Source organism: Leptosomus discolor, chromosome 5 (assembly GCF_034619465.1).
Source record: "Leptosomus discolor isolate bLepDis1 chromosome 5, bLepDis1.hap2, whole genome shotgun sequence".
Taxonomy (NCBI): domain Eukaryota; kingdom Metazoa; phylum Chordata; class Aves; order Leptosomiformes; family Leptosomidae; genus Leptosomus; species Leptosomus discolor.
Window position 1 is genome coordinate 29,243,847 of NC_141395.1, and position 27,769 is coordinate 29,271,615.

The 27,769-nt window shown below is 48.9% G+C and overlaps 1 protein-coding gene across 2 annotated transcripts in view; it reads left to right on the forward strand.

The window, feature by feature from the left end:
- Positions 1–26,536, forward strand: part of NRP2 (neuropilin 2) — an 87,449-nt gene extending 60,913 nt beyond the window's left edge. The window contains exons 13-17 of one of the 2 annotated variants that reach the window (XM_086465153.1): positions 3,560–3,822; positions 6,441–6,537; positions 8,947–8,988; positions 25,543–25,611; positions 26,232–26,536. In XM_086465153.1, the coding sequence (XP_086321279.1) occupies positions 3,560–3,822; positions 6,441–6,537; positions 8,947–8,988; positions 25,543–25,611; positions 26,232–26,536 (776 nt within the window). Of the gene's footprint in view, positions 1–3,559; positions 3,823–6,440; positions 6,538–8,946; positions 8,989–15,066; positions 15,348–25,542; positions 25,612–26,231 lie in introns of those variants that run through there. The other variant, XM_086465154.1, reaches the window with a different exon arrangement.
- Positions 26,537–27,769: the final 1,233 nt, after the last annotated feature.

A 27,769-nucleotide genomic window follows, 5' to 3' on the forward strand; every position in this document is an offset into this window, starting at 1 on the left:
CCAAAATGTGAGGCTTCATCCCCCACTGCCCCTAACGTCCTCTCAGATGGCTTGCTAGCAGGAGGGGGCAGGCATGCCAAGAGGAAACTGTGTTGGCCAGATGGTTTGTTTGCAGGGCCTGACTGGTGATTTATCTGGGACTCGCTGCCGTGCACATACAAGTGACTGCCATTGTCTGGCTGGGGTTGGTTGCACGTTCATGCTCCTCTGGCTCCCCTATATCCAGATGATCCCATAAATCTTCCATGAGATTTATGCCGTAGCATCAGTTGCACAAACAGTGGTAGGTTAAAATGCCTGAGCAGGTTTGTCCTGCTGGCACTTTAAACTACCAGTGCCAGTTCAGTGGGGTACGTAGCTGCAGTGTTAGTTGGAATAGAGGCTGCAAAGCAAAGTTCTGGGAAAGAGATTAAAATGCATTTCTGACCCTGGAAGAACTGATCAGCTCATCATTGCAAAGCTCCCTTCAAGTGTTTTAGCAGGGGAAATAAGCCTTTCAGGTGCTTTCTGTGCCAAAGGCTTCCATTTACTGTACCAAGCAGAGTGACTACTTGAACCACCAGGCTCCCACATGGTGTTTCAACAATTAGCTCCACAGTGCCCTTGTTCAGTCAGTCTCAGCAAATTCATGGGGCTTTTCAGAAGATCCAACTAGCCATTAGAATGATCCAGCCATTTCATCTTCAAATGACACAGAAAGTCGTGTCTGCTTGTGCTCAGGTCTTCACTCCAGAAACTGGTACCAGGAGCAGAAGCGTGTGGTGCCCAACCCACTGCTGCTTGCAGGGGAGCAGCTGGGTTCATCACCCAGAGACTGAGCCTCCCTGCAGTCCTTGGGACTGCCAGTAGGTGTAGGGCTTGGGAGGGCTCCTGAGGCTCTGAAAGAGCCTGTGTGGTTGAGGGGGGCATTGGTTTTGGCGGCAGTTTAGGAGTTTATTTGATTTCACAGCCTGATAGGAATGGGAACAAACAGGAGGTCGGTGTCATCCCCAGCAAGAGAGATGTGATGCAGAGCCACATGAGCTCTTTTGCTTAAGTGGCAGATGCAGCAAGTACCACGGGATCCCAGTGAGGGGTATGGATCATGGGGGGTGTCCAGCTGCACAGTTAACATAGTCCCCTGTGGTCAGCTATGGGTTTTGGGTGGATCCAAGGATGGCTTGCATCCCTGCACTCAATCGGGCTGCCTAGATATTGGCACCGAAGGTCGATCCTGAACTTTGAGGATCTGGATTTGATCATTCTTGAGCCTGGCTGGTGCTTTTATAAAAGATTTGCCTGTGAGACCATTTCAGCTGTGAGATAATTGTATGATTGCAGCCTGATTTGCTCTTCCACCTTCTTTGTTGTTGCTGCTTTTTTCTTCTTGTTGTTGCTTTTTTCTTTGAAGAGGCTTGTAGTGAATTACAAAAAGAGGATTTTAATTCAGCAGACCTTGATGACTTATTATGCCTTATCGCTCCCTAGGCATGGAGTACAGCTTGTTCTTTTTTTTTTTTCTTCCTCCACTTGTTTATCTCCCACATCTCCTCCTCCACCACTACCACTCCGAGGTAAATCACAAGAACACTCCTCCATTAGAGAACGGCATGGTACTTTTTCAAGTGATTCGCTCAAGCAGGAGTGGGCAAACATGCTTTCATTTTTTTTTTTTCTGCTACTGTTTGTTGGCATAAAGTGCCAAGTGGCCCAAGTACATTTCATAGGTGCTGGAAAATATTGTTGGAAAATGTTGCTCTTCCTTTATGTGGCAGGTCAGGGACAGATTTGTCCTTCATGCAGCAAAATCAGTGAAAGTTCATATGGAGTGGATACGCTTTTGAAATATTTTGATCATACATCCCAGGAGTAGAGTGATGGCAAATCTTTCTGCTGTCTTGTCCTAAATTTATTTTAGAAAGCTGTGTAGCTCACGGTGGTTGGTTTCAGCCCAGCTCTCTGGCAGTGACGAACTTGTGGCAGGGCCAGTGGCTGTGCAGCCACTGATACATTTCCCATGGGGTGGGATGTCACCAGATAGCTCAGTAGCAGTGAGGTCAGCTGCTGTTTTTTGGGTGAGACCTGTCTTTCAATGCTTGAGGAACTGGTCTTTAAGTTCAGGTCTCTCTGGTTTAAGTTTTGAAGGTGTTTGGGGTGCGCTTTGCAAACATTCTCAATGCATACACTGCTCTTCTGCCATTGCTCTGGGCACTGAAGCCACAGAGGGACAAGGGCAAGCAGGAGGCAAGCTGCTGCTCAGAGCTTTACCCACCAAGAGCAGCAGGCTAAGATGTGGGGAAAGGAAGCGACAGACCCTTAGATGTGGTCCTGGGGCAAAGGTAACCCCCCTTGGTTGCAGGAGGGCTCACAAGTGTTGGCATGAAGCACTAGTGACACTTGCCCACTGTGTAGCAAGAGCAAGCGTGTTCATCCCTCTGTTGAGTGAAACACAAAATACAGCAATATCTGTTGTTGGCCTGTCTGTGTCACCTTGTACTGTAGGCACTGCAGTCGGAGCAACCCAAGGGATTCTTGTTCTGCTATGGATCATGATGGGGGGGCAGGTAAGGATCAGATCAGCTACACGCTTGGCTTTCATTCTGTGATAAAGGACTTGAGGCATTCAAGCTGCAAATGGGAAACTCCTTGAGGAGGCTTCTCATCAGAGAGGGCTGGTGACCACTGATTCCAGACCAAATCAGCCATGCCCAGGGATTTGTATCCATGGGCCTTTGCTGCTATTGGTATTCAGATCAAGTATCTACAATTCCAGTCTCAGGCTTGAACTTCTCCTGAGATATCAAACATACTGAATCTCCTCCCTGAGGAGTGACAAAAGGCATGGCACAATTTAAATGTAGTATTAAAGCAAGTGAATCCCCTGCTGTATGTATTTCAGCTGCCTTCAAGTTTGCAACTACCTAGTTGTCACCTGTGCATACTTCACTTATTGGGACCATGTCCTTCCTCTGTGCTGTGCTTTAGGGGCTATTTTGCTGCATTACAGAAAACCTGAGAGCCAGGCTTTCATTTTGTCATGTGTATCCTCAAAACAAAATTGTCAGCTAGATCCTGATTGTGGAGTATTTACTGCTGGGGATGAAAAGAGGCAAGATGAACACAGCTTGAGACCCTCATCCCAAGGTGAGCCCCCCATCTCAGTGATTAGAAAAACCCACCTCAGGCTTGTTCAGTGAGCAAGTTCCCAGCAGAATAAACACATACCCCCCCCGCCAACCTCATTACTGTGGCATCGCTGCTTCTGACGATAACTGCTCTTTAACTTCTTCTAATTTTGTCGATCTTTGGCTTGCCGCTTTCTGGTTTTGCTGTTGGTCTCCTAGAGACCACAACCTAGAGGTGGTGGCTGGTGAGGGCAGTGTGCTCCTCAGTGCCCTGCACAGGGTGCAGCAGTGGCACAGCTTGCTGCGCACATGGAGGGTGCTGGTACGAGGCCCCACTCCTGCAGGCATGGGTGTGAGAGCCTGCCTGGCGCTGCCAAAACCACCTGGCAGGAGGTGGGACACTTGTTGCAAGTGTCTGCAGAAAATAATGTAATGGTGTTTTCCTCTTTGAACAGATGGCAAGAATTACCTGCAGCTGCAGAGCAGCGGAAGGAGGGAAGGTCAGCGAGCCCGGCTTATCAGCCCCACCATCTATCTGCCCCAGAGTGCTGTCTGCATGGTCTTCCAGTACCAGGCATGGGGCAGCAACGGGGTGATGCTGCGGGTCTGGCGGGAGGCCAGCCAGGAGCACAAGGCTCTATGGGTCATCACAGAGGATCAAGGGGAGGAGTGGAGGGAAGGCCGCATCATCTTGCCAAGCTACGATATGGAGTACCGGGTAAGATGATTGGGGATGGTGTGCTGGACCAGGCAGGCATCTCCAGCATCTTTATTTCAGTGTTTCAGAGCCAGGACCCATTCATTATTAGGGAATGTGGCTGTTTTCATTGTGTTTCTTGAGTTACCATAGTAACTAAACGACACTGTTTGTTATTCAGAGAGTGCCTGTCTTCTGCAGACTTGGGCCTTTGTTCAGCCTGTTGCCTTTTATATTCCTCAAATCTCCCACTTTGCAAATATTTTCACTTTTCCGCCGCCCCCCCCCCCCCCCGCCGTTTGTTTTGTGAATTTTTCCCGCCCCAACTTACGGTCGTCAGATAGTCTGACCAGAGGCAGGCACGCAGCTCCAGGGAGCAAACCCAAACCCTGCAGCCAGGAGAACTGGGAAGCTGGAAGGGGGCACAGTCAGTTCTTAAGTGTAGGCAGCAAACAGCCATTCTCCAGCCTCTGCTGCAAGTTCTGATGTGTGAGAGGGAAGAGGGAATGAGATTTCATTTGTGAATCCTCTTCTCCGGTATCTTAGACCAGATCAGAAGGCTGGGTGCAGTGCTGTGGCATCAATGTCCTGTCCCACTGTCAGAAGATCAGTGGAAGAGAAGGGATGAGCTAGAGGGAGCCATACTGCTTGCTGCAGCCGCCTGAGCCCCTCTGGCACGGCCATGCCAGCACCCCGCAGAGAGGCTGCTGTTTCCAGGAGTGCCTTTGGCATGGTTAGCCCTTGTGGGCAGCGTGCCGTTTGCCAGGGAGATGGCTACTGTTGTCACTTGTTAATGAGCATCAGCACAGCATCCAACACACTCCAAAGCAGAAGGAAACATGTATTTGCAGGCTTGAGGCAGCACTTCGATGACCACTCTGGCAGGGAGCCTTGCTCCAGCTGGCTCCCAGCCCTGACCCCGACCCAGGGAGCTGCTGCTCTCAGGCCATCGACCCCTCCAAACTACTATCTCCCATGTGGGTTGATGACCTGAGCTTGGGACCAACAGCTCTGACACTCTGTCCCTTGCACAGTCAGATGCCCAGACCTTCAAGGAGGTGTCCTTGCAGGCAGGCATGGCTCTGGGCTGCCCAGGCACCCCAGATGAAAGGGGGCATCTAAAATGGGGAGAGGTGGTTTGTGAAATACATAGTCCTAGGAAATTATTTGGACCCTTGAGATTAGGCAGGGAACTATAAAGCAAAAGCTTTGTACTGGAGCTGTGTGACTTGGGGGTTTCGGTTGACAAGAAGCTCAACATGACCCAGCAATGTGTGCTCGCAGCCCACAAAGCCAACTGTATCCTGAGCTGCATCAAAAGAAGCCTGACCAGCAGGTCAAGGGAGGTGATTCTTCCCCTTCACTCTGGTGAGACACCACCTGGAGTATCGCATTCATCTCTGAGGCCTCCAACATAAGAAGGACATGGATCTGTTGGAGCAAGTCCAGAGGAGGGCCATGAAGATGATCAGGGGGCTGGAGCCCCTCCCCTGTGAGGACAGGCTGAGAGAGTTGGGGTTGTTCAGTCTGGAGAAGAGAAGGCTTCAGGTAGACCTTAGAGCGGCCTTCCAGTACTTAAAGGCGGCCTGCAGGAAAGGTGGGGAGGGACTCTTTATTGACGAGTGTAGTGATACAATGAGGGGTGACGGTTTCAAACTGAAAGAGGGGAGAATTAGATTAGATGTAAGGAAGAAATTATTTACTGTGCGGGTAGTGAGGCACTGGAACAGGTTGCCCAGAAAGGTTATGGGTGGCCCCTCCCTGATAGTGTTGAAGGCCAGGTTGGATGGGGCTTTGAGCAACTTGATCTAGTGGAAGGTCCCACTGCCCATGCCAGGGGCGTTGGAACTAGATGATCTTTAAGGTCCCTTCCAACCCAAACCATTCTGTTGTTCTATGACTAGTTTGCATGTGTGTGTTTGGCTTTTTAATGAAATACCAGTAAATACAATATACCCGCAGATAAGAAAGATGGGCGTTGGCTGACTACTTTGTGCGTTAAACATGAATATACTGGCATTAGCTAAATAACAGCATCATTATGTAAATAATGCAAGTCTCTCCACTCAGCAGTTCTTAGAACTAACGACTATTTATTTTTGTAAATATGTTTTGCCTGTGATTAAGTAGAAATAAATTGACCCTTCTCCTCTAACATTTCATTACTTCTTATGTAATGTTGATGGGAACAGCACTTTACAGTTAATGTAGCTGTGCATTTTGTGTCCTTCCCTTCTTTTTCCTGATCATAGCCCAGTTAATACCACGGGCCAAATCTGCTACTACTGTAAGTCAGTGTTGCGTCACTTGCATCATTTGTGCAAGGGCCAGGGAGTGGCCTGCGATGCGGAACATTGATTCACTGAGTCTTTATTCTGTGTAAGAGGCATTTAATCGAACAAATTGCAAGTCAAGTGCTGCCAGGTCAGGTAACAATCTCTGTGCCGAACCTGTCCCTGCAGAACAGCTTTCTCAGGGAAAGGGGTGGCAGAGGAGGGCACAGAAGCAGGACTAGTTTCAGGTCATCTGCAGGTGTGTAGGGAAATCCAGGAGCAGATTTCCTGCCCTTTCGCTCAGGAGCAGCAGGCACTCTCTGCTTCCCAGCTTAGCATTGACATTTCTGTCCTGATTTCTCACAGATTGTGTTTGAGGGATTTATACGCAATGGCCACTCAGGAGAGCTCGCCCTTGATGACATCCGGCTAGGCACTGACATCCCGCTGGAGAACTGCATGGGTACGTGCCGCATCCAGCCATGGGGGCCAGGGATGGTGGGGAGGGCAGCTGGGGCTGGAGAGCCACTTCTCCCCTGCTTGAGTTACCGGGTCGTTTTCTGGATCTCAGCTGGGACTTCCCTTGCCCATGAAAGAAATGAGGGGGACTCAGTCTCTGGGGGACGGGGGCTCTCACTGCATTGGTGTGAGAGGCCTGAAGCACATGTCTTTGCTGCACCAAGCTGAGAGAGCAGCTGAGGGTTACTAAGGACTGTTCTATGTGATAAGGACATACATCAAATATAAAAGGAAAATGCTGGACAAAAGAAACCAGCTGTCAGTCAGTTTTACACACTTAGAGGGGCCGATAAGTTCAAAAGGAGTCTTCTCTAATAAGAAATAAAATAGCAGAGGGGTTTTACAGCAACGTTAACAGAATAACAAAAGAAATTTTTGTCCTAGAATTCACCGTTCCCCAAACCAGGCCAAAAGCCAGGTGGATTCATTCAATCTGAAAGACAAAGAGGACTTAAAAAAAAAAAAAAAAAAGAGCCAAAAAAGTGTGTTTTAGTAGCTTACCCTGCCCCGTTTCTCTAGTTGGCACTGATGGCTCTGGTCACCGTCTAGCTTGGATGTGGATTTAGAGCCATCCCAGTTGAGCGTGGGACTGGCAGTACTCAATTAGTAGGATCTGTGCTGAGAGCTGCCCACAGTAGCAAGGCCCTGCTTTTCTATGCAATCTGAGGGAGGTGTGTTTCAGTGTTAAACACATGCAAAGTCTCTGACCCATCCTGAAGTCAGTGGAAAAAGTCAGGCGGAGCAGAGCCTCTCTCCCCTTTGGGCTTTGAAAAGCCCCATTCAGTGAAGCTGCTCTCCTCTTTCCCACCAAGGGAGGGGAGGATCTTGACACTTCCTAACCCAAGCAGGACAGATGCTCTCTTCCGAAGAGCGTGTCTCAGGGGAGTAGGCATGGGACAAATTGTGCCCTGGAAGGGCTGGTTGCATTGTTTCCCACCCTGTGCAGGCAGGCGATGGTGAAAATGGTGCGGGAACTAGTGTTAATAATAGAACAGAGGACCAGGACTGCCCCAGAGATGCTCTTGAGCAGTGCCAGTCCCAGTTTCTTTGATGCTTTGAACTCTGCTGGTCTCCCATCTGCCAAAGGAGCTAATACTCCGTATGTCAAATTCCCTGTATTTAAGGCTTGACAGTGGTGTTTTAATCCCTTGCCTTCTATGGCATTAAAAAGAAGCAAGGCTGATGGTTAACGCTAATAGCATTTCCTATCTAACTTCTTTTGAGCTCATCAATTCACCTAGCTCCAGTGTTACTGTATCTTGGACCTCATGAACCTAAAGCTTAATATTTCAAAACAAAAGCATTAATAAATTATAAAGTTTCAAGCATTGCCAACCCTAAAAATAACACCATACTGCTACACACAATTATTTGTCCCAGTCTAGGAAGTTGAATGGGAATCTTAAAACTGGTAAGAGTAGTTTATTTCAGATCATTTCTAACAAAGGCCTCCCACTGCATACTTTAGCATAACTCATGTATCATTTCTGATGTCACCAAAATAATAATGAAATGGTAGAGATACAGTGCTGCTCTCTCTGTCAGGGCTATGAGAATATCTGACTCCAGCCAGGCTACTGTTTTTTCAAATGTAATCATGGGAAGTAATCTGAAAGAATGCTAATAAGTCACAATAATTTTTTCCTTTGACAAATGTGTCATTCACATTCCGAACCGGAGTGATGATTTCATAGCACTCAGTATAGCCAGAGTCTGCTTCTGTGACTCACAGGCATAATGCAGAAGTAATCTAAAAATAATCAGAAGTCTATTACTTCTGCAAGAAAGTAATCAGTAATAAGTACGGATTATTGCTTTTCAGATCCAGTAATTTGTAATAGATTACTTCTTCAAAGTATCTTGAAAGAAGAAAAAAAATCACTTGCCTTTGTTTCTTGTCACTGTGAGGTGGAGAGGAGCATGGCATCGATGCCCAGAAGTAACACAGTTCCCATGTGAATAACAATGCCAGAGTTGAGCCAGAAACAAAACTGCTCTTGGAAATTTTAGGGAGTTTCAGGGTTTCATCACTGGGGCAGGTGGGGCTTTGTCTTTGGATGACTCAGGCCAGCCAGATGAATCCAAATGACCCTCAACCTTGGACATGTTTTTCTCTGAAGTCTGTGTCTCAGTCAAAGCTTATTGCATCTAGTCAATCCCCAGCTGAGACAGGGTTTCTCTCCATCCTGCTGAGGTTGGCTGGCACCCTGCACCGTTCCCAGTGAGTGGCTTCTATGGGGCACAGCCGCACGCCTGCTCTGCTTGGCTGCTGCGAATCAGCAGAGACATGAACTGAGGCCTTGTGTGTAATATTCCCCTCTCTAATATAGTTTTTGGTTTTTTTCCTTTGCAGAACCCATCACAGCTTTCCCAGGTGAGAACTTCTACTTTCCAGGTAAAATTGCACTTCTCTCTGTGGTTTCTTTCTGCTGGCATGGGCTTTTACATCGAAGAAAAATGATGTGCGTGCTTTTACAAACAGCAAATGTTCTGAGCAGTGAAATGGCAAGTGTGTGCTAAACCTCCCCCGCCGCAGCAGCAGGAGGTGGCACTCTCTGTCTCCTGTTAGGTGACAGGGAGCAGGCAGACAAGTCCTGCTGTCTTGGGGCTGAACAGCATTAGGAAACCTGCCGTCACAAGGCACCCAGCCTCATGAAGAGCAGTTGAGCCCAAAATGGGAAGTTTGAGGAGTAAAGGGTAGTTATCAACTCATTTAAACAAAAAAACAGTAGCAAATGTAAAGTGGAATGAGGTGGCAATGACTTAAGTTAGGGGAGGTTGTTCTGTAGTTTATAGATGCTTAGGCAGTGGTGGTGTTTGAGCTGCTGATGGAGCGTGGGCCCAGTCTGCTTGGTAGGGGAAAGGGAGCTGGGAGGTAGAAGTGGGAGAGCAAACTGCCATGAGGAGCTCTGAAGATGACAGTCAATAAAAGGAAAACAAGGTGAAATGGTGCATTTAATAGCTTAATACTAGCCTGGAGGATAGAAACTGGCATTTCTCTGATCAAACTTACAGAGTGAGAGCAAAGGTAAGGAACTCAGAAAAAATGCCTTGCTCTGAGCAGTCAGTGAGGATGCTGCTTGTGTTGCTCTGGCATGGGAAAAACTATCTGCTTTTGCAGGGAAGATCAGTTTAGTTTGTTTGAGGCTTTTTCCCTGTGTTTTGATTTTGGGTTTTGTTTTCCTGCCTGCCTCTTCAGGAATGCACCTGGGGGTTGTGTCCTGATGAAGAGCAAACTTGGGGCTCCCCTAAACTTTGAAAATTGTTTTGTCTGTTCAGTCAATGCACGCTGTGCTTTCACTTGGACATGATGTCCATACTCTTCCCATCCCCTGCTCTGCTGGTAGGCTGTAAGACATGGCTGGGCTCTGCCTTAGAAGGAGCTGCACTTCTGTGCAGGACAGAGCTGTTTCTGGTGGGTAAATGCGCTGGGAGCTGTGGTAGTAAAGGCAAAGTAAACACTGAGACTGAAGTCACATGTGCGACTCGGTCCTTGGGGTGTGATGCAGGCTGTGGAGCGTTACCAACGGGAGGGACATGCACAGGGCATAACACCATGTTTTACAGTCATACCCATACTGTAACAAACTAAGAATTTGGGTTTGCTTGTTTGTAGGCTGCTTATTTATCTGCTGCTCAGGCTTGTGGTGTCACTGAAAAGCTGCTGCAAATTCTCAGCTGACAGTTAAAGCCTCACAACCCTTCCTTACTTATACCGCTCTATGTTCTCTTGGGCCTGGTCTGGTACCTATTTGCAGACACCATCCTTGTCTTTTGGAGCTTGTAACATGCATGTCATCTTCAGTTTGAATCTCCTTCTGGGTCCTCACATTGAGTGTATCCCGAAGTCCTGCTAACTCATGTTGTTTCTTTTCCTCTTAACCCCATGCCCTGCTGCCTGTATGCCTGCAAATCCCTGTTGTATTCCTCAGGGCTTGCTGACTGGGCAGGGACAGCATTTGCTGTACCTGGCACAGTGAGGTCCCTGAGCACCACAGGCAGATGCAGTTGCAGGCACACCTCCCTTTCACACAGGAGCTCACCAGCTTGTGCCAGTGGGCTCCTGCCCGTTGCTAGCTCTCTTAAGGAATCCTAGCACTGGTCACAACTGGTCATCAGCCAGGGCAGGAATAGATGGGACAGAGGGACGGAGTGACCAGGGAAAGAGCAACATGCAGAGGGAAAGTATGAAGAAGTGAAGATGAAGATTGAAGACCCCAAGATCGTAGTTAAAATGAGGGAAAGACAGAGATGCCCAACAGAAGGAGAGGGTAAAAGGCAGAGGGAGAAGTCCCTGGCTGGAGAAAAAAAAAGGGAGCTGGAGAGGAAAGATTGTGCAGGAAGTATTGAGATGTTCTGTAGACCCCACTCCTGCTATTACACGATGAGCTGAAAAGTCAGATGCCGTTAAAAATAATAGCAAATCCTTCCTCTCCTGGCTTGGGAGCAAAGCTGAAAATATGCACCTTCCAGGCTCCAGGATCACAAGACAAATAATAAGAGGAGAATTGTGTGGGTGGAATATCTTTCAGCTAGTGGGTCGAGATCTTACAAGACCAGTCAAGTGTGCTTAAACCGTGCTGCATTTGAGAGTTGATGCATCTCACCCTTAAAGAACAGGTGTAGCAGCTGGCTGGAAACAAGGAGTTAGATAAATATCAGGTTAAAAATAAGAGACATATTCCAAAGTGCATGGAGACAAACCATGGGGAGAATTTACCTTTGGGACTGCTGGATTCTCCCACACTGGGTATCCTGAAATCAAGACAGGGATATCTTCTTGGAGGAATGACAGGTAGCAATTAAGGGGTTGAGGCTGACACTGGTTTTGTGGCATTCAGATTAGATGAGTGTAATACTTGCTTTCATCTGTGCCATCTATGAAAAATCCATCTGTGTTGCTTGCCCGCAGCAGTTAATGTCAGTGATTTCAGAGAGGAATATGAGCTGTGATATGGCAGTGGCAGAGGAAGGCAGGCAGCCCTTTAGGAGGCTCTCTGGAAAAGACTTTCTCCTTTTGTTTTTTTTTGCCCTGGATGACTCTTGCTGTTGCTTCTTTTGAGTTTTGATTTCTGCTGCACAGCTCTAAAACTGGTCCCTGTACAGTCTTCCCTATTGGGAAGAGGAGGGGGCTGTACCTGGCCAGGTTGGAGGTGTGAGCATAGCAGCACACAGACATGAAATAGTCCACCTTGTAGGGTTTAAATCAGGTTTCCACTAAACGGTGTCCCAGGCTGTGCAGAAACACAGCACCCACACACTTGACAGCAACAGCAGGAGGCATTTCATTATTAAAATGAAAGCCCTAGCGAATAAATGAGGAAGGGCAAGTGTGTGTGTATGTGTGTGTGCGTGTGGTGGAAGGCAAAGGGGAGTAGAAAAATTATTAAGTTAAGAAGATGGATTTTTTTTTTCCATCTCCCTGAGCAGAGAACTTTTCCACTGATATAAGAGAAAACTTTCAGAAAGCAGCAGAGCCAGTAAAAACAGAGCAGATAACATCAGCACTGTGTGCTGAGTGGATGGGCAGCTATATTTAGTGGATGACAGTGTAAGGAAGAACAATCATTAATGTTGGGAATTGGCTTCGTTAGGGCTTAGAGACAGCTGAGTGTGATTCCTTAATGACTTCAGTTGCTAAATGAACTCTCCAGACTTCTGCTATCTCCTCAGCAAGGCTGCGAGGTGCAGAAACGGAGGCGGGGGGGGGGGAGGGGCTGACTACCCTTCACGCTTGCATCCCCGGTTGCTGCATGGGGACATCTGGAGCAGGTCAGAGCCAAGCAGAGGTTGTCCTGAACCCACAGCCTCCTTGAGATCCCTTAGGGATTCTTCCCACACACAGGATCATCTGGGGCCCATCGTGCTGCCTCCCTCCATCCCCAGGCGGGCAAAGGGCAGAGGTGCGTTGGGAAAGGGCAAGGGCTGCAGGCTGGGCACCATGGCATGTGCTTCTCTATGGCCAGAATCACCTTTTGTACTCCCAGCCCTGCACCTGGCAATGCACAGCCTTTTCGTCCCCTCTGTTTTTCAGAGGGGAGCGCTGCTTGACACCTTGCCCCCACCTCTCCCCACTCCAGTTTCCACCGGCTGGGCCTGGTGCATATCAGTGGTGTGAGAGGCTGTTCACCTGTAAATCTCTCGCTGGAGCAAGGCACTATGTAAGCAGAGACTGTCACCGAGTGTAAACACAAGTGGCCTCTGCACAGTGAGCAGCGCTGCGCCCCGGTACTGTCAGGCACAGGCAAGGTGTTGCTGATCCATCAGGGATGGTGGTGGGCTGCGTACGGGTCTGGGGCGGCTCAGCTGGCTGGATCTGCAGTGGGAGACAGCAGCAGGTTATCAGTGAAGCTCAGGGCAGGGTTGAACATACTCACCTCTGTGGGGGGCTGGCTGTGACCCCCATGGGGTGTCCCACACTGCCACCCCCATGCAGCCAGGTGAGGGGCAGCAGCTGCTCGGGGAGGCACAGGGATGTGCCACTTCCCCTGCACCAGGATGGCTGATGGAGATAGAGAAGGAGGTCAGAGGGCTGCCTGCTCCCTGCCTTTGCCACCCCCATCACAGAGCCCAGCCTGTACCCCACCTTCCCCAGACACTGTTGGGGGGCAGGAGGGACAGGGCCACCCCCATTCCTGGCAGCAAGGGATGGCTGGAGTGAGACGGGGCAAGGGCAGCATATCTAGCAGGTAGGCTTCTCCTGAGACATCCTAATTTTCATGCCTACAATGACAAATATGTGGGTGGTTCCCAGCCTTCTGCTCTGTAAAAGCAGGATTTGTCTTGCCTGTGTGGGTTTTTTTCTTGGTTTTGAGGGTTTTTTTTGTTGTAGCTATGCATCTGGGTGCGGTGTTCATTCTTATTTTTAATCCCTGTTCCTGGGTTTTGGGGGATGGGGAGAGGAGGAAAGTCTTGTGACTGGCAGAGGAACCATAATGTTGCCTCATCTACTGTGCCACCAGCAGCAGAAAAGCCATCGCCATCCCAAATTTGCCTGCTAGTGGCTCTGCTGGTAGGGCAGTGTTTGGAGGGGAGGGTGGAGGCCATGCTGCGAGATGCCCTTGCTGCGAGCAAAGCCAGGTGTATCCTGCACTGTTGGGTTTTTTTCCCCTTGGCATCCTCCGAGCCTGCTCAGGAAACCAAGCTGGAGTTTGGTTAATGCAGAGCTCAATGAAATGCTGGCAGCAAACCACAGGAGCCCCCAAAATTCTGCTTGCTGACACGTAGCCAGGGGCTTGCCTCCCATCAGCAGGTCAGGGGCAAGAGGAGAGGGCGAGCAGAGGGGGGACGACAATGTGTTCAGCAGCAGAGCGAACCCTGTGGAGAGTTTCCCCAGGGACTTCGGCCCCCTTGAAGTAGACAGTAAATAAATGTGGTGCGAAAGCACCTCTCTCCCGAGTTATTTACAGCTTGCCCCCGCAAGCGGAGCTGGGGAGGTGGGAGCAGTGTGTGCAGGAGCAATAGCGCGGAGTTGGTCTCGCCGTGGGCAAGAGTGCGTCCACAGGCGCTCGGTGCTTGCCGGAGGCACGTGTGCGTGCATGCTTCTGTGGCCTGGCAGCGCGGTCCTCCACCTCTGATCCCCAGATGTGTGCCGCGCTGTCCTGGGATGACCTGGGAAGGGAGAGCAGCCCCGTGCAGCCCTGCCCTGAAACACAATGCAGCTGCAAGAGTAGGAAGGGTTAACTGTTGCTGGGCTGAGCCTGGGTGCTGTCTGCCCTTGAATTCAAGGGAGGCAGGTGCTTTTCCAGCCCTCCCTAGGCGTGTTTGCTTTATCAGCATGAATTCATAGTCCTGGCTTGCTTAAGCTGCAGAGACCACGAGTTTCTTACGTGAGCATTGGATTGAATTTCGCTGCCTGTGTCGTGTAAATAATCATAACCATCCTTTCTCACTTTAAAAAATAATAAGGAGGTCTGTGAGTCTGTGAATGGGGCACCTAGTGAGACCAGATCTGTGTGCAGGGCACTTTCAGACAGAGGTCTTCTCTGTCTTTTCCATAAGAATGACAAATGCTTCTCCCTGTAATTTCTTTCCCAGTCTCCTGTGGTAACTTCCTTGGCCATCTGAGGTTACGCTCTTCCTCCAATTAGGAAAGTGATGTGTTTTGTCACTGCGTGACAACATCTGCCATGCGGAGACAAAACCAGGCGGCTGATCTGGAGAAGGCCAAAAAAAAAAAAAAGAGGGGAAAAAAACATTTGTTGATGCCAGAAATAACAGTAATAATAGCATGCATATGGAATTCGTATTGCGATCCAGGCAGCCTGATTAATTAAAAGGGAAGAAAAAGGCCCTTGAATATGCGGGCTCAGCAAACACCAGGCTGTGCTCCCCGCCAGGAGCACACCCCGTATCCGGAGGCAGCTCTGGGACCTCGTGTTACTCCGTGCTGTACTCTTGAAAGCATGTGTGTTTCTTTCTGTGCGTCTGCATGCCTCCCACCTAGCAACCCTGTTCTGTGTCTCCTCCCCAGGGGCAACCCTCCTGCCAGGGACCGAGCCCACAGTGGACACGGTGTCAGTGCAGCCCATCCCAGCCTACTGGTATTACGTTATTGCCGCCGGAGGTGCTGTTGTGGTGCTGGTCTCCGTCGCGCTGGCCCTTGTGCTCCACTACCACCGGTTCCGCTATGCGGCCAAGAAGAGCGATCACTCCATCACCTACAAAACCTCCCACTATGCCAACGGGGCCCCTGTGGCCGTGGAGCCCACCCTAACCATAAAACTAGAGCAAGACCCCAGCTCGCGCTGCTGAAAGCCGAACACGAACGAGAGAGCAAACAAAACACAAAAAACAGACAGACAGACAGAAACTAAGACTTCAAATACGTTGCCTCAGTTTTGCACTTTTTTCCTTACCTATCATACGTGTGAACTCTTAGACATCTCTGTCCCTTCTCCGCCCCCCCCCCCCCAACCCTTCCTGAATCTTTTACAAACTCTAAACTAATGCTGCATCTTGAATCGCCAGAAGAGACACACCGCCCCTTCACTTCAGAAGTGAATGCTCCCTTTCAATTACTTTTCGAGGACTCTTGGAGTGTTGGGTGGGGGTTTTTTGTTTTGTTGTCTTTGTTTGTTTGGGGAATATTTTTTTGTTGGTAGGCTCGTTTGGTTTAGGTTTTTTTCCTTCCCGGTAGGCAACCTGCAAGGAAACTTAATGGCGAGCCTGGAAACTTAGGTGTGCAGCTTGGGTGTGTGTGTGCTAAATCTTGTGTTATGCGAGTGTGCATGGGAGCGCACGGTCTGACTGCTGACTGAATGTATATTTAGAAGTAGCCCCTTTTTAATTTGCTTGTTGCTTCTACTTGCACAGGGAATGCTGCTTTTTTTTTTTTCTCCCCCTTCCCGCCTCCCCTCTGGAAGGTCTGGGACACATTTATGGTAAATACCCTGATTTGTTTACTTGGGGAAGAGAGCGATGCTTTTTTGTTGCCTTATCTAGCTTTGGCTGGGTTTCTTGTTTGATAGTGTTAATGTCTCGGGTGCAAAATGAGGCCAGGCTGGACAGTAGCGATGTCCACCTCGGATGGCTAGAAGAATCCAGAGAGATTCATAGACATCCAAAAAGTAAGATCTCTCCATCTTATTCTTTCTGCAGCCAACATGATAACACAGCCATTGTTTGGAAGGGGGAGAGGGAACTCTCTTCTTCCCCCACCCGCAAGTGAATCTATTTAAAGTTGCCTTATATCAGAGAAGTTCATAATGAATGTTTTGTTTGTATCTGTTAAAGCCAGCCTTAGGGTAACACATAGACTTCAGCAGGTCTAAGGTGGATGCTAAATACTGTAGTTTCTCGAGAATTGAAGGTTTGTTTATTTATTTTGTAAGTATCCTCGCTGTGGGTGCTGATGGTTTTGCTTTTACACAGGGAAGGAGGAGAGGGCTCCTCCTTATCTTTTTGCTAGAGATGTTCAAGGGACAAGTATAATTTCCCTTTCTGGGTTTTGGGTTTGGTTTTTTTTTCCTCTGCCCAATTTGTAGCTGCTGAATCATAAAAATTGCCAGTTGACTTTCTAGAATGTCAATTAGTTTTGCATTTGCTAATGTTCTGCTTCTTAAAGCGTCGGTAACATCTAGCAAGCAAAGCCTAGCAGGCACGCCTGGGAGGCCCAGCCTCCACTGTTGAATGGCCCAGCGTATTGTAGTGGAAATGCCTTATATAAATTACTGAATGATGAAATGCAAAAGTGGTTTGAATCCTTAACTCTAATCTGTTTGCAGGCAAAAAAGTACCTCCAGTGAGCAAGGTTCTCCCATCTTGTTTGTGTTCATTTGTGATGAGTGATCAGATTCCCTCCCCTGTTCTAAACTGCCCGTGCTCCCCATCCCTGCTTTGCCCATAAATATTGCATAAAACGAATCAAGAGGAGCCGCTTTAACTTCCCTGCAGTCTTGAGCTTCTTTTTGGTCTGGGGAAAAAGTGGAAACACTGTGCCTGCGTGGTGTTGGCCCCTATTGCAGCTGAGCCCTCTGCTCGGAGGATCTCTGTCAATGGGAGTGTCACTCTCCCCTCCCTCTCTGCCTTTATTCATGCAGCCTGTTTGAGCTCCTCATGCTGTCAACTCAACATATTTCAGTGGGACCCCCTCAGCTGCAGCAGCAAGTGTCTAAAACACACAGGGAGTGCAGAAAAACCCAGGGTGATTTGGCATGGTGAGCACATTAGGGATGGTGGGTGCTCGGGACAGCATCCCACTGGGTCCTGGCTCCCACGAGCTTTTCGAGGGCGGCAGGGTTGTCCCTGTCCCAGCAGAGCCAGAAGGGACCCTGGGGAGCTCCTGTCACCTTGCAGGCAGTGCTGCGTAGATTTCCCCAGAAAGGGGCTTCCAGGGCCGGGGTGCTTTCTCTGTGAGCCTCCTCATTGTGCAGCACTGGTGTTGTGGTGCATTTGGTTTGTGATGTGAAATATCCCCACCCCACCCCACCCCCCCCCGCCCAGCCAGCTGCAAATTAAAACAGATGTGAAATACTGGCATGCGATTGCTGCATTTTCAGGTCAGCCCAAGCCATGTCAGCAGATGATACCGTCACATTTCCAAAGTCAGTTCAAATTCCCTAGGTCAGGCAATCCCCTCACTTCTACCAGGTTCATCCCCGAGGACTTAGCAAGTGCGCATCGGTGTGTCAGAGAGGAGAATGTGGCACCCTGTCTTTCAAACCAAAATCACCAAAGACAAAATAGAAGGTCACTTTGAGGTTTTTATTCCCAGTTCTTCCCCACTCCTTGAGCCCTGACATCCCCAGCATTGCCCAGTTGCCTGTGTGTGAAAAATATCTTGTGGAAATTTGAAACTCTTTGAAGATGTATTGTGTGGAATGTAATAAAATGATGATATTTTTATACAAATATCTGGGGTTTTTCTTCCTTCTTCTTTCTTTGCCAACGAGAATGCTGTCAGTTAAAGCTAAGTGGTGTTTCAAAACGCCACGTTTTCTTTTGGAGCATCAGGGCTATTTCCTTTAGCAAAGTCAAGCTCCTGTTCCTGCTGCATGCAGACCCCAGCTCCCTGCAGCGCAGCAGGTGCACACACCCTGCCTCGCTGCACTCAGGACCGGGCCATTAATAGCAGCTTTTAGATCCATTACATTTGTACCAGTCCTTAGCGGGAGTTTTGGGTGGCTGGACTGACACTTGGGATTGTTTGGGGATTTCGCTAAGTTGCTTAAGTGCTAAATTGCTCAATGTGATTACGCAGAATTTCTCTGGCTGGGGCCCCTGGAGACAGGACATCCGACTTCCCGGGGCCCTGGGGGCCGCCTTGGCTGCCAGCTCAGCTGAGTCGCGCGCTCCGTCCCTGAGCACAATGAAAACTGGGTAAGCCGTTACCAAACTTAATAATGAAAATGGCAGCGCGTTCTTCTTCTGTGAAATCCTTGCCAGGCCTCTGTGTGTTGGGCCGCATAGAAGAGCTGCACGGGAGGGGCCCGGGTGCCGCGGCACCAAGGGTTTGGAGAGGTGTGCGTCCCCTGCCTTCCCTCGACCCAGGTCCTCCCAGCTTGTTACAGGGACCTCTGCTGCAGTATTTCTCCTTCACATCTTCTCTAGATGCACCTTTCGCCCCTTCAGAGGAGTCAGCAGCATCACATTTCATGTGAAATATATTTTGATGCCAGTTTGAGAGGTTTTTCTTTCCCTCCTGCATTTATTTTTCCTTCTGTCATACCCTTCACTCTGGCGTAAAACTCAGCTTTGCAATGAAGCTTCCTGGCTTTACTAGGAATTCAGGCCATCAACAAAAAAATAATTCAAATGCGATCCCTTACTTTGGCTGTTCAAACACAAGCAAAGCTGAGAACCCATGCTGCTTTTTTTTTTTTCTCTAATTGTACAGCAAAGCCTACATACACTTGTAATTTGCATTTTGTACACTTCAGTGACTGTCCAAGCAAAATTCAAAACAAATATGCACATGCGAAAAACAGGGAGGGAGAGACCGGCTGATGGCTTCCCAACAAGCAAGAAAAAATTTCTGTTAAGTAAACAGACGAAAAGGGAGGAATCGTTCAGGGTTTAATTATTCTGTATATGTGCCACAGCCAGATTGACCGGAAAGCTGGGTGCTGCTCAGGCTGCAGCGCATGATTAGGGAAGAAAGCAGCTAAAATTAGCACACTTTGTTTAAGAAAATAAATGCAACTCAGTGTGATTTTGATGCAATCTTCTCTGCAGGTAACTTCAGGTGTTTAAGAGCCTACTTAAAAAAAAAAAAAGGGGTAAACTTTTTGGGGCAACAGTAAGAGCTCCATATTTCAGGGAGTGGCATTAGGGGTGGAAGCCTGATGTCTCCTGCATGCCCCAGTGAGGGTATGGACCTGGCTTCCCGGGTTGTATGTAGGGTGATGGTGTCAGTCTTTTTATCTTGCTGCCATGTTGTAGGGACGGCTGGTGGGAGAGGGACCACAGGCACTCTGTAAGCAATGGGGCAAGGCTGGTGGCAAACAGGGGTGTGAAAGAGGGAGTGAGGGCTTGGCAAAGCAAAGGGTACTGTGGGAAGGCCTGTGCTGTGCCTTGCCTGGGCAATGTCAGCATGCCCGAGACGGATGATCACTCAGGAGCAGGCTGTGAAGCGCAGTGCTCATTCACTGAGCCCGGAGACTGGACACGCAGCCGGGTCAGCCTCCTGTCGGGGCGAGTGCCTGCAAGATGGTGCAGGGAAACCAGAGCTGCTTTCCCCCAGGCCGTCAGGGCGAGGTTGGCGGTTGGCTTTTTCCTGGGCAGAGTTGAAATGCCTCTGCTGGTGCGTGCATGGGAATAAGGTAGAAACCAGATTGTGCACAAGGCTGTGTTGGGATTTTTGCCCCTCTAGAAACCCTGTGAAAACCTACTGACTTTATCAGGGACGGCCCCAGCTTACCCTGTGTCAGGGCAGCAGAGTGAGGCGCACAGACACCCGGCAAGGGCCCCGAGGCAAGCTTGGACAGCCTCTTGGCTTTCAGCCACAGCTCCTCCATCAGTGGCTTTGGCGGCTCTTAGCAGTGATTGCAGGCGTGACTGCCAGTTTGAAGAATAGTGTCGTTAGCCATTGCTGCTGTAAAAACAAACAGCAACAACGGGGAGGGCGATAAACATATCAGGATGCTGCAGAGCTGCCAGCTTCTCCCCTGGCTGCGAGCCCTTGTGTGGCGGTGGTGGACTGGCAGCACTGCCCTTGCTCCGAGGAGCTGCTCAATTTGGGACTGGTGAGCTCCAACACGAAGTGCCGAACACAAATGGTGGCTCCTTACCTGGGTAGCCCAGCTCTAAGAGAGAGGGAGAGGAAAACCATGCTGTGTAATGCCACTGTAATGCTGTACACGTGCACACTGCCACCAGTGTTTCCTTGGCCTGGTCTGGCACTGAGGAGAGGTGCAAAAGCAGGACTTGCTGGGGAAAGGGTGGGGCTGCAATGGGGGATGTGGCTGCTGCAGGGAGGCTTTGGCAGGGTCTCCGTTTTGGGCAGCCGCCTTGGCCATCTGCCACGCGTGCAGACCGGGCAGGGTGCCACATGTCAGAGGGCAGTGCCAGGGCTGGAAATGCCTGCCTGCTCATGTTTGCTTCTATACCAAGCATCCAGCCTGGCTTCACACCTCTGAGTGCTTTCAGTGGCGGTCTTCACCTGCCCAGCCACACTTCGCCATCTTCCCTGCATATGGGAAGCCAAAGGAACAGAAGAAGCTCCTTGGTGTCCCCCGGTTTGAAGATGGTGCTGCAGTGCGCACTGTGCTCTACCACTAGGGCAGCCCCAAGGCAATCTGAGGATAAGGTCTGGGAGTTCGTGCACTGCAGAGGGCAGCTGAGCCAGGGGAGAGGCCACTTGTTTGCTTTCTTTAATGCTCAGCTGTAGCCAAAGCACTGTTTTAATTTGAAATTTGGCAGGGTTTTAGCACTTTTGTAAACTAAAATAATTCTGTGTTTCTGGAGGAGTGGAGAAGAAAGAAGTGAGGCTGATTTTCTTCTGGAAATAGAGTGGTGGGGGATTCAGAGGGAGCATTTCTCCCTTGTGCCTGTGCTGCTGCTTTGAGAAACACTTCCCCGTTCACCAAGGGTGGGAGGTGTCGCTCCCTCAGTCCCGGGGCTCCCAGCCGAAGGAGCAGTGCTGCGCCACCGCCAAACAGAGCAGTGTCAAGGCGAGGCCACGGCGACTGCTCTGCTGTGTCAAAACAAAATGATGTGTGTTGGAGTCATGCTATTGCTGCGGAGAGAAAAGGGCTGGGAATGAGCAAAGGGAAGGAGAAAAGCAAGGATGAAAGTAGAGCTGGAGCTCTGCCTCACTCTGCCGAGGCTGGGCAGCAGTAATTTCTGACCCTGTTTTCCTGGTCTTAGCTGGATTTAATGTTTCAGGACCTTATGGGCACTGTTTGGCAGCAGAGGAGCTGTGCACCTTGCCAGGCAGGATAGCACCCTCTGAGATGGATGTTGTAGCAGCAGGAGAGAGGGGTAAGCACATAGGAGGGCTGTTGCTGTTTTCAGGGAAGTGAGCAGCACACGGTTGTTTCCCTACTGTGGAAAGGCCCAGAGGGCAGCCAGCTACCCCTCTTTTGTACCAGGAGACACAGCTGCAGATGTTACTGGGGAGTAAAGGATGGTAGGTAGCAGGGCCCACAAGCCACCATCACCTGGTGCATCCCCTTTGGCCCCAGAGTCTGCGAACCTCTGCGGGAAGTGGGGAGCAGGAGCACGGGTATGGCAGGAGTGCATCCAGGCGCTCTCCAGGCCAGGCTTCCCTGTTGCAGGGAGGCTGTGGGCAGGCAACAAAAAGGGATGGAAGTTGCTGCAAGTTTGATATATATCATTTGACAAAGGCACCTCCTGCTGAGATGCTCATTTCGTTTACTTAGAAAGAGCCCAAGAGGCACCACGGCCACCATCTGCAAATGCCTGAGTGTAGAGAGGTGTGTGGTGGTAGACAGAGCTCTGCCCTGGCATGGAGGGACCCAACATGAGGCAGTGCTCTGTGCCCGGACTTAAACAAGACAAAGTCAGTCTAGAAAGAAACAGCAGGCTGTTTTCTCAACGGTGGTTGTTTGCCTTGGAGGAATGTGTCTAGGTTCCAGCAATTGGGACTGGGTGTCTTCTCCAAAACAATAGCTGTTGGCTTGGTGCAAAGGTCTCTGCCTCAGGCAGTGGGCACTGCTGATAAGCCCATGCAGGCGGGCTGGCATTGAGTGTGTGTGGTGGCGGGAGGTACATGCCAGGCCATATGCTCTGCTGACCTCAGCTTTGCAGAGGTGAGCTGCCTTGGGTGGGTTTGGAGAGCTTTCCTGCCAGAGGCGTGTGTATGTCTGTGGTGGGACACCAGAGAACCTCATCTACTCTTGTGCCTCCCCTGTCTACCCTGGTGAGGTGTATCGAGCATGTCACCCCCCTTCCAGTAACCCCCTCCGTGGCCCAATCCCTCCCGCCCCTGCTACTATTTTAAAACAGTTGTACATTAAAGCTCCTTAATCTCTGGAAATACTAATTCTCTCCTGCTGTCCCTCCATGTGCATTCATATAAACGTGGTACTTAAGTTACCCCTTGTCTTTGATTAGAATCTCATCTTTCTTTTTCCAGTTCCCATAAATTAGCCTTTAGCTGGCAGTGCTCTCAGATCCAGCAGATAACAGCCTTTTCTCGGCATTCAGCCATTTCCAATGGCATCACTAACATCATCTGTTGGGCATGACCAGCTACAGCTAGGTGCTCACAGCCGTCATGCAGCACACTGGCTTTAAAAAGGGCCTTTCACTCAGGAGAAAGCATTGCTCATGTTTAAATACAGTTCCCCCTAACTAACTTTCTTGCCTACCCTTCTCCAGTACATTTTTTTTCCTTTTACAACTGAAAGAAAATTGTGCCTGAAAGCTGCCCGTTAAGGAAGCAGTGCTTCACATCACAGGGCAATGCATGTTTCTCCCATTCTGCGCAGCAGCTTGCAGCTTTTCTGGGGACCACTTTCCAAGGGGGTCACTTTCCATGGCCTGCTCCCCTTGTGACAATATTGCTGAGGCTTGTCACAAAGGAGCCTAACTGATGACAAATAGCAGGCTAGTTTCTGTGACAGGAAATCATCTCCGCTAGGAACTGAACTGAGACCACTGGCTTCAATTCCCACAGTCAATCACACAGCCAGAGCTGATTTTGTTAATGACTCGAGAAACCCCAGTATGGGAAAAGAAACGTTGAGTTCTGTTTTCCAAAGCCAGCATAGATCCCTGCAGTGGGGCTGATAGCAATGAAATGGCGTGCAGCGAACAGAAGAATGAGTGTCTACCCTTGGCCTGAGAAGGAAGGAAAATGGGCAAAGAAGGAAGATACCGTTTAAGCAGGACTTGGAGTTGTATTAGCAGGGGGAATTGAGCAAATTGCTAGAAGAGTAAATAGATTTTGGGCTGGGTTTTTTTTTGTATAAATGTTCTCTCTTTCCAAGTTTTCCCAGCTCTCCTTCCTTTCAGGCTGGAAGAACTGGTGTTCTTTTGAAAGTGTTGATTAACTGATACTTTGTTTTTTTCTGGCTTTTCCCTCAGGGCTACCCTGGGAAATAAAAAAGCATGAAATTGCTAGCTTGTTCTCACACAAAATTTAGAGGAGCTACAATATGAAAAGGCAAAAGACTTCCAACAGCCTTTCCCCCGACATGGGCTCCTTGGGCAGACCGTGGTCCAATTTCAACCTTTGCTCATGTTTGAGCAACCTACAGCTTCCATAGAGTTCTGTGGGTGACACGGATGGCAAATTTCACTGCTTGTCTTCTGACAGAGGACTAGCAAAGCAGACGTCTCTGCGTGTGAACTGCTTTGCAAGTTATTTTTCCACATGTTCGGCTCTAAATGTTTGCAAGAGGCCCTCAGGCAGTTCTCCCAGCCCTAAGATGTTGCCATCTGGGCCTGTCAGTTCTGGAAGTGTTGAGAAATCATGTGAACTCACTGCTAAAGTGAGGATTTACAGAAGGTGGTGTGCACCTATGTTTCTTCAACAAACTACCAGCAGGCTCAAGTCAGCTTAATGACCTGGCATGCTAGATACAGAACTTATCGTCTGGAGGGGCAAGTGTTTGGTTTTGTGTGTTCCTGTTGCCAGGTTTGCTTGAAAATTCAAAGAAATCCCTTAATCCTTTGAGTGCAGAAGGCAAAAGACAATTCTGCCCAAAGAACAGATATTTGGGAAGGTATCACTAGTACCAGCCAAGAGGATCATTGCAGTCAGGTGTAAGGTGGTGTGGGGCAGCATGACATTCAGCAGAGCCCCCTGCTCTGGAAGTGAACCTTGAAATGTCGCTGGCAGGGATTGCCTGGTACTATTGCTTGGGATAGCAAAAAAAAAAACCAATCGGATTTGACAATTCAGGAGGCCTTTTCAAGTCCTAAATCTCTGTGCAAATGTGCACAGTCTTTTATAAAGTTTTGAATAAGTGCTTTGCACGTGGCTTTTCAGGCACAAGTTGCATTCTTTGGTTTTGGTTGTTTACAAGAAAGCTCTTTAAATTCTTCTTGCTGATTTTGCACAAGACATGAAGTAGCCTTGGTTTTCAACCACAACTATTTCAAGGGTGTGTCTTCTACCGCTTTCTCGCAGTCCCTGATTTTCTGCGTTCCTGATAATTTCAAGGTGCCTTCTTAGCTGAGCGTCCCAAGTTACAGTCAGCTTCAAAAAATCTAAGCAGATCAAAATGAAAGGGCATTTTCTTTTGGAAAACTGAAAAAGAGCTGTGGTAACTATACCTAGAGATAATGCTAGGACACTGCACAGGAAAATAACTTACTTCTGCTCAGATTACAGCATGTGCATTTGGTTACTAGTGCTTGATCTGTGCTGAACGATAAAAAGAAATGTCACCACTAAAAGCAATTTGGGTCAGAAAAATCTTAACATAATGCCTAGATATGGACACCCATTTGCCACTCTCCCCATTTCAACCAGCTTTTGCATTAAAACATATAATGGTGGTACATGACTTCCTCAAATTACTATGAATTCATCTGAAACCCAAACTGGGTCATTGAAGCTCTGTGTCCAGTAAGATGTATGGGAAAAGATAAAAAGTAGAGTGTGCTAAATGGATCTAGCATTAGTGGCAAGTAATGATAGGCACTGAGATCCTCTTCAAAGTTGTAAGGATAATACCCATGAGCATGTTAATAGTGAATTATGGCCATTATGCCAGTACCAATGACAATATTTTAGTGCTATTCAAGTTATCTGATTTCTTTGCTTTTCGCTCGCTCTCTTCTTAAAAGCTTGTCATTTGGTGATCATGAAATGTGATGTAGTGGGAAGATCCTGTTCTCTCAAGTGTGCAAGAGTCTTCATTGACTTTGGCCAAAGGAAGAAGAGGGAGAGTTCTTCCTCCCTCCATGAGGAATAGCCTTGCAGTAGTTTAACAATTGCTTTTTTCCAGCTGCTCTCACAATCCAGTGACCAGTGTCAATAATGCCCATGAAAGGCCTCTTTAAACAAACAGTGCTTCCCATTTTGTTGTTCTAGTGAACTTCCCAAGAATGGAGGATGACTTTCCAATCTCTGAGCAAGACTTTGAAGATAACGATGATCCAGGTTGGTACCCAAATGCCACATGGGAAATTTATCTGGAGGAGATTGTGTTTCAGTATCAGATGCTGCAATTGCTCACAAACCTCATCTTTAGTGGGGGTTAGGAGCTAGAATACGCTTGAGAATGTACACTGAAGTGATGGCTCTGTGTCTGGACAAAAACATTAGTTTTCTTTTCTTGTTTTCCTTTTCCAACAGCCAGCAACCTTGTAACATCAATATATTGTATTTGTGTTAGGACAAGTGGAACTGATCTTTCAAGCATTAATTGCTGCTTGCATGGCATTTTGACTTGTAAATGGAGAAAATTATGTCTGGGAGCTGTGACAGATTATTTCCGTAGTTTTGAACCCAATGGCACTCGAAGGGCCAGAGTTTCAGTGCATGTAAAATGCTAGCATGCTATTTAGATAGCCTGAGATGTAAAAGTGAACTAGGGTGCCTAACTTTCTTGGTACTTCAGTGCTTTGCATTACTTCTAGACCTGGGTTAGCAAATCCTGCTGAGATATACCCATGGTGGGGCTTATACTCTTGCAAGGCCATCACAACTCCAAGTACGAAATGCATAAAGGTGGGGGGAAAAAAGTGAACCCTGGATAATAAGTGCCCGTTCTACTGCAGATTACTTTGGATCGGATAGGAACGACACACTGTTCTCTACTAACTCTCCAGGAACCCCGAAGCTGGACAAAGAAAAAAGCTGGCTCTACACCCTGGATCCCATCCTGGTGACCATCATAGCGATGAGCTCCCTCGGCGTCCTCCTCGGAGCCATCTGTGCTGGTCTGCTCCTCTACTGCACATGCTCCTACGCTGGGCTGTCTTCGCGGAACTCCACCACACTGGAGAACTACAACTTCGAGCTGTACGATGGCATCAAGCACAAGGTCAAGATGAACCACCAGAAGTGCTGCTCAGAGGCCTGATGGGTGCCCTGGGGATCACCCTCGGCGTTGCCTGTGAGGTGGGCTGGCAGGGGAGTACATTTTTTGCTGTTTTCTATGGGAACTGAATGCCATAATGGGGAATGAGGGGTGCAGGAGGAGCGAGGGGAGGCACCGCTCCTGCCACCAGGTCCCACCAGCAGGTCTCGCTCTGCCAGGACCGAGCGGGCTTTCCCGCAAACCGGACTGTGCCGGGCAAGGGGGGACCAAGACCCTTGTTTGTTGGTTCATTTTCATTTTCTGTTGATGTGAGTGGCTGGGATGTGGCAAGGGAGACTGGTTTACCTTTTGGATGTGAGAAACTAAATGTTGATTGTTATTTTCCACCTCCTTTCTCTGGTGAGTTGCTGAGAAGGCTGAGAGATTTCTTCAGCCACCCTGTCTTTAGAAATAACATGCACACACACATATACACACACACACAGACCCTGTCCATGTTAGACCCTGTCCAGATACCATTTTGGCTGTAGGGATTTGTGCACATCACACTAAGTCCAGGAAGCTGCAGTTTCCAGTCCTGAAGATGGAAGCATATAGTTACCTTCAACTTTCCTTCTCCTGGTAGGAGGGAAACGTGGGATACTGGCTTTAGCGTCGATGGTAACAACAGTGCTTTCTGAAATCATTAAGAAATAAAATAGAAAGGAAACCTGATGTGTAGAAGCACCTCTTTGAGAGAAGCTGAAGAGCCTTAAAGTGATTTGTGAATAAGAGCCATTTATTAAATCCAGATCTTGGATTGCAACAGCTGAGGCCTTCATCAGGAAGGCCTTTCTTTGAATCTCCCACCCCTCTTGATCCTGCCCTTTTTCTTTTTCTTTTTGGTCTAATGAGAAAATTGCAGCAAACAAAAGATAGAGCCTGTCAGGCTGCCGGCACTCAGGCAATGGCTTTGGGAAGGGGGATTCACTCGGGGTTTGACTTGAGGTACAGTGCCGAGGCCTCCCTAAAGGGAGGGAGAATGAATGGGGAAGGAGGCTGGAGGTGTGCCCACAGCCCCAGGAGCCCGGCCATGGCACCCACCGGCCCCCCTCGCCTTCGCGGGGCTCCCCTTCTCCCTGGAGCTGGAGGTACAAGGTGGCGCTGTCAGCACCGCTGGACCAAACGGCTTCTGCCGTATCCCCTTTGGAGCATAGCTGCACTGCTCCTGATCAGTAGCAAAATCCTGAAGTTTTATTTATGAGCTGTGTTTTGTTTTACTTTGAACAAGTGCCT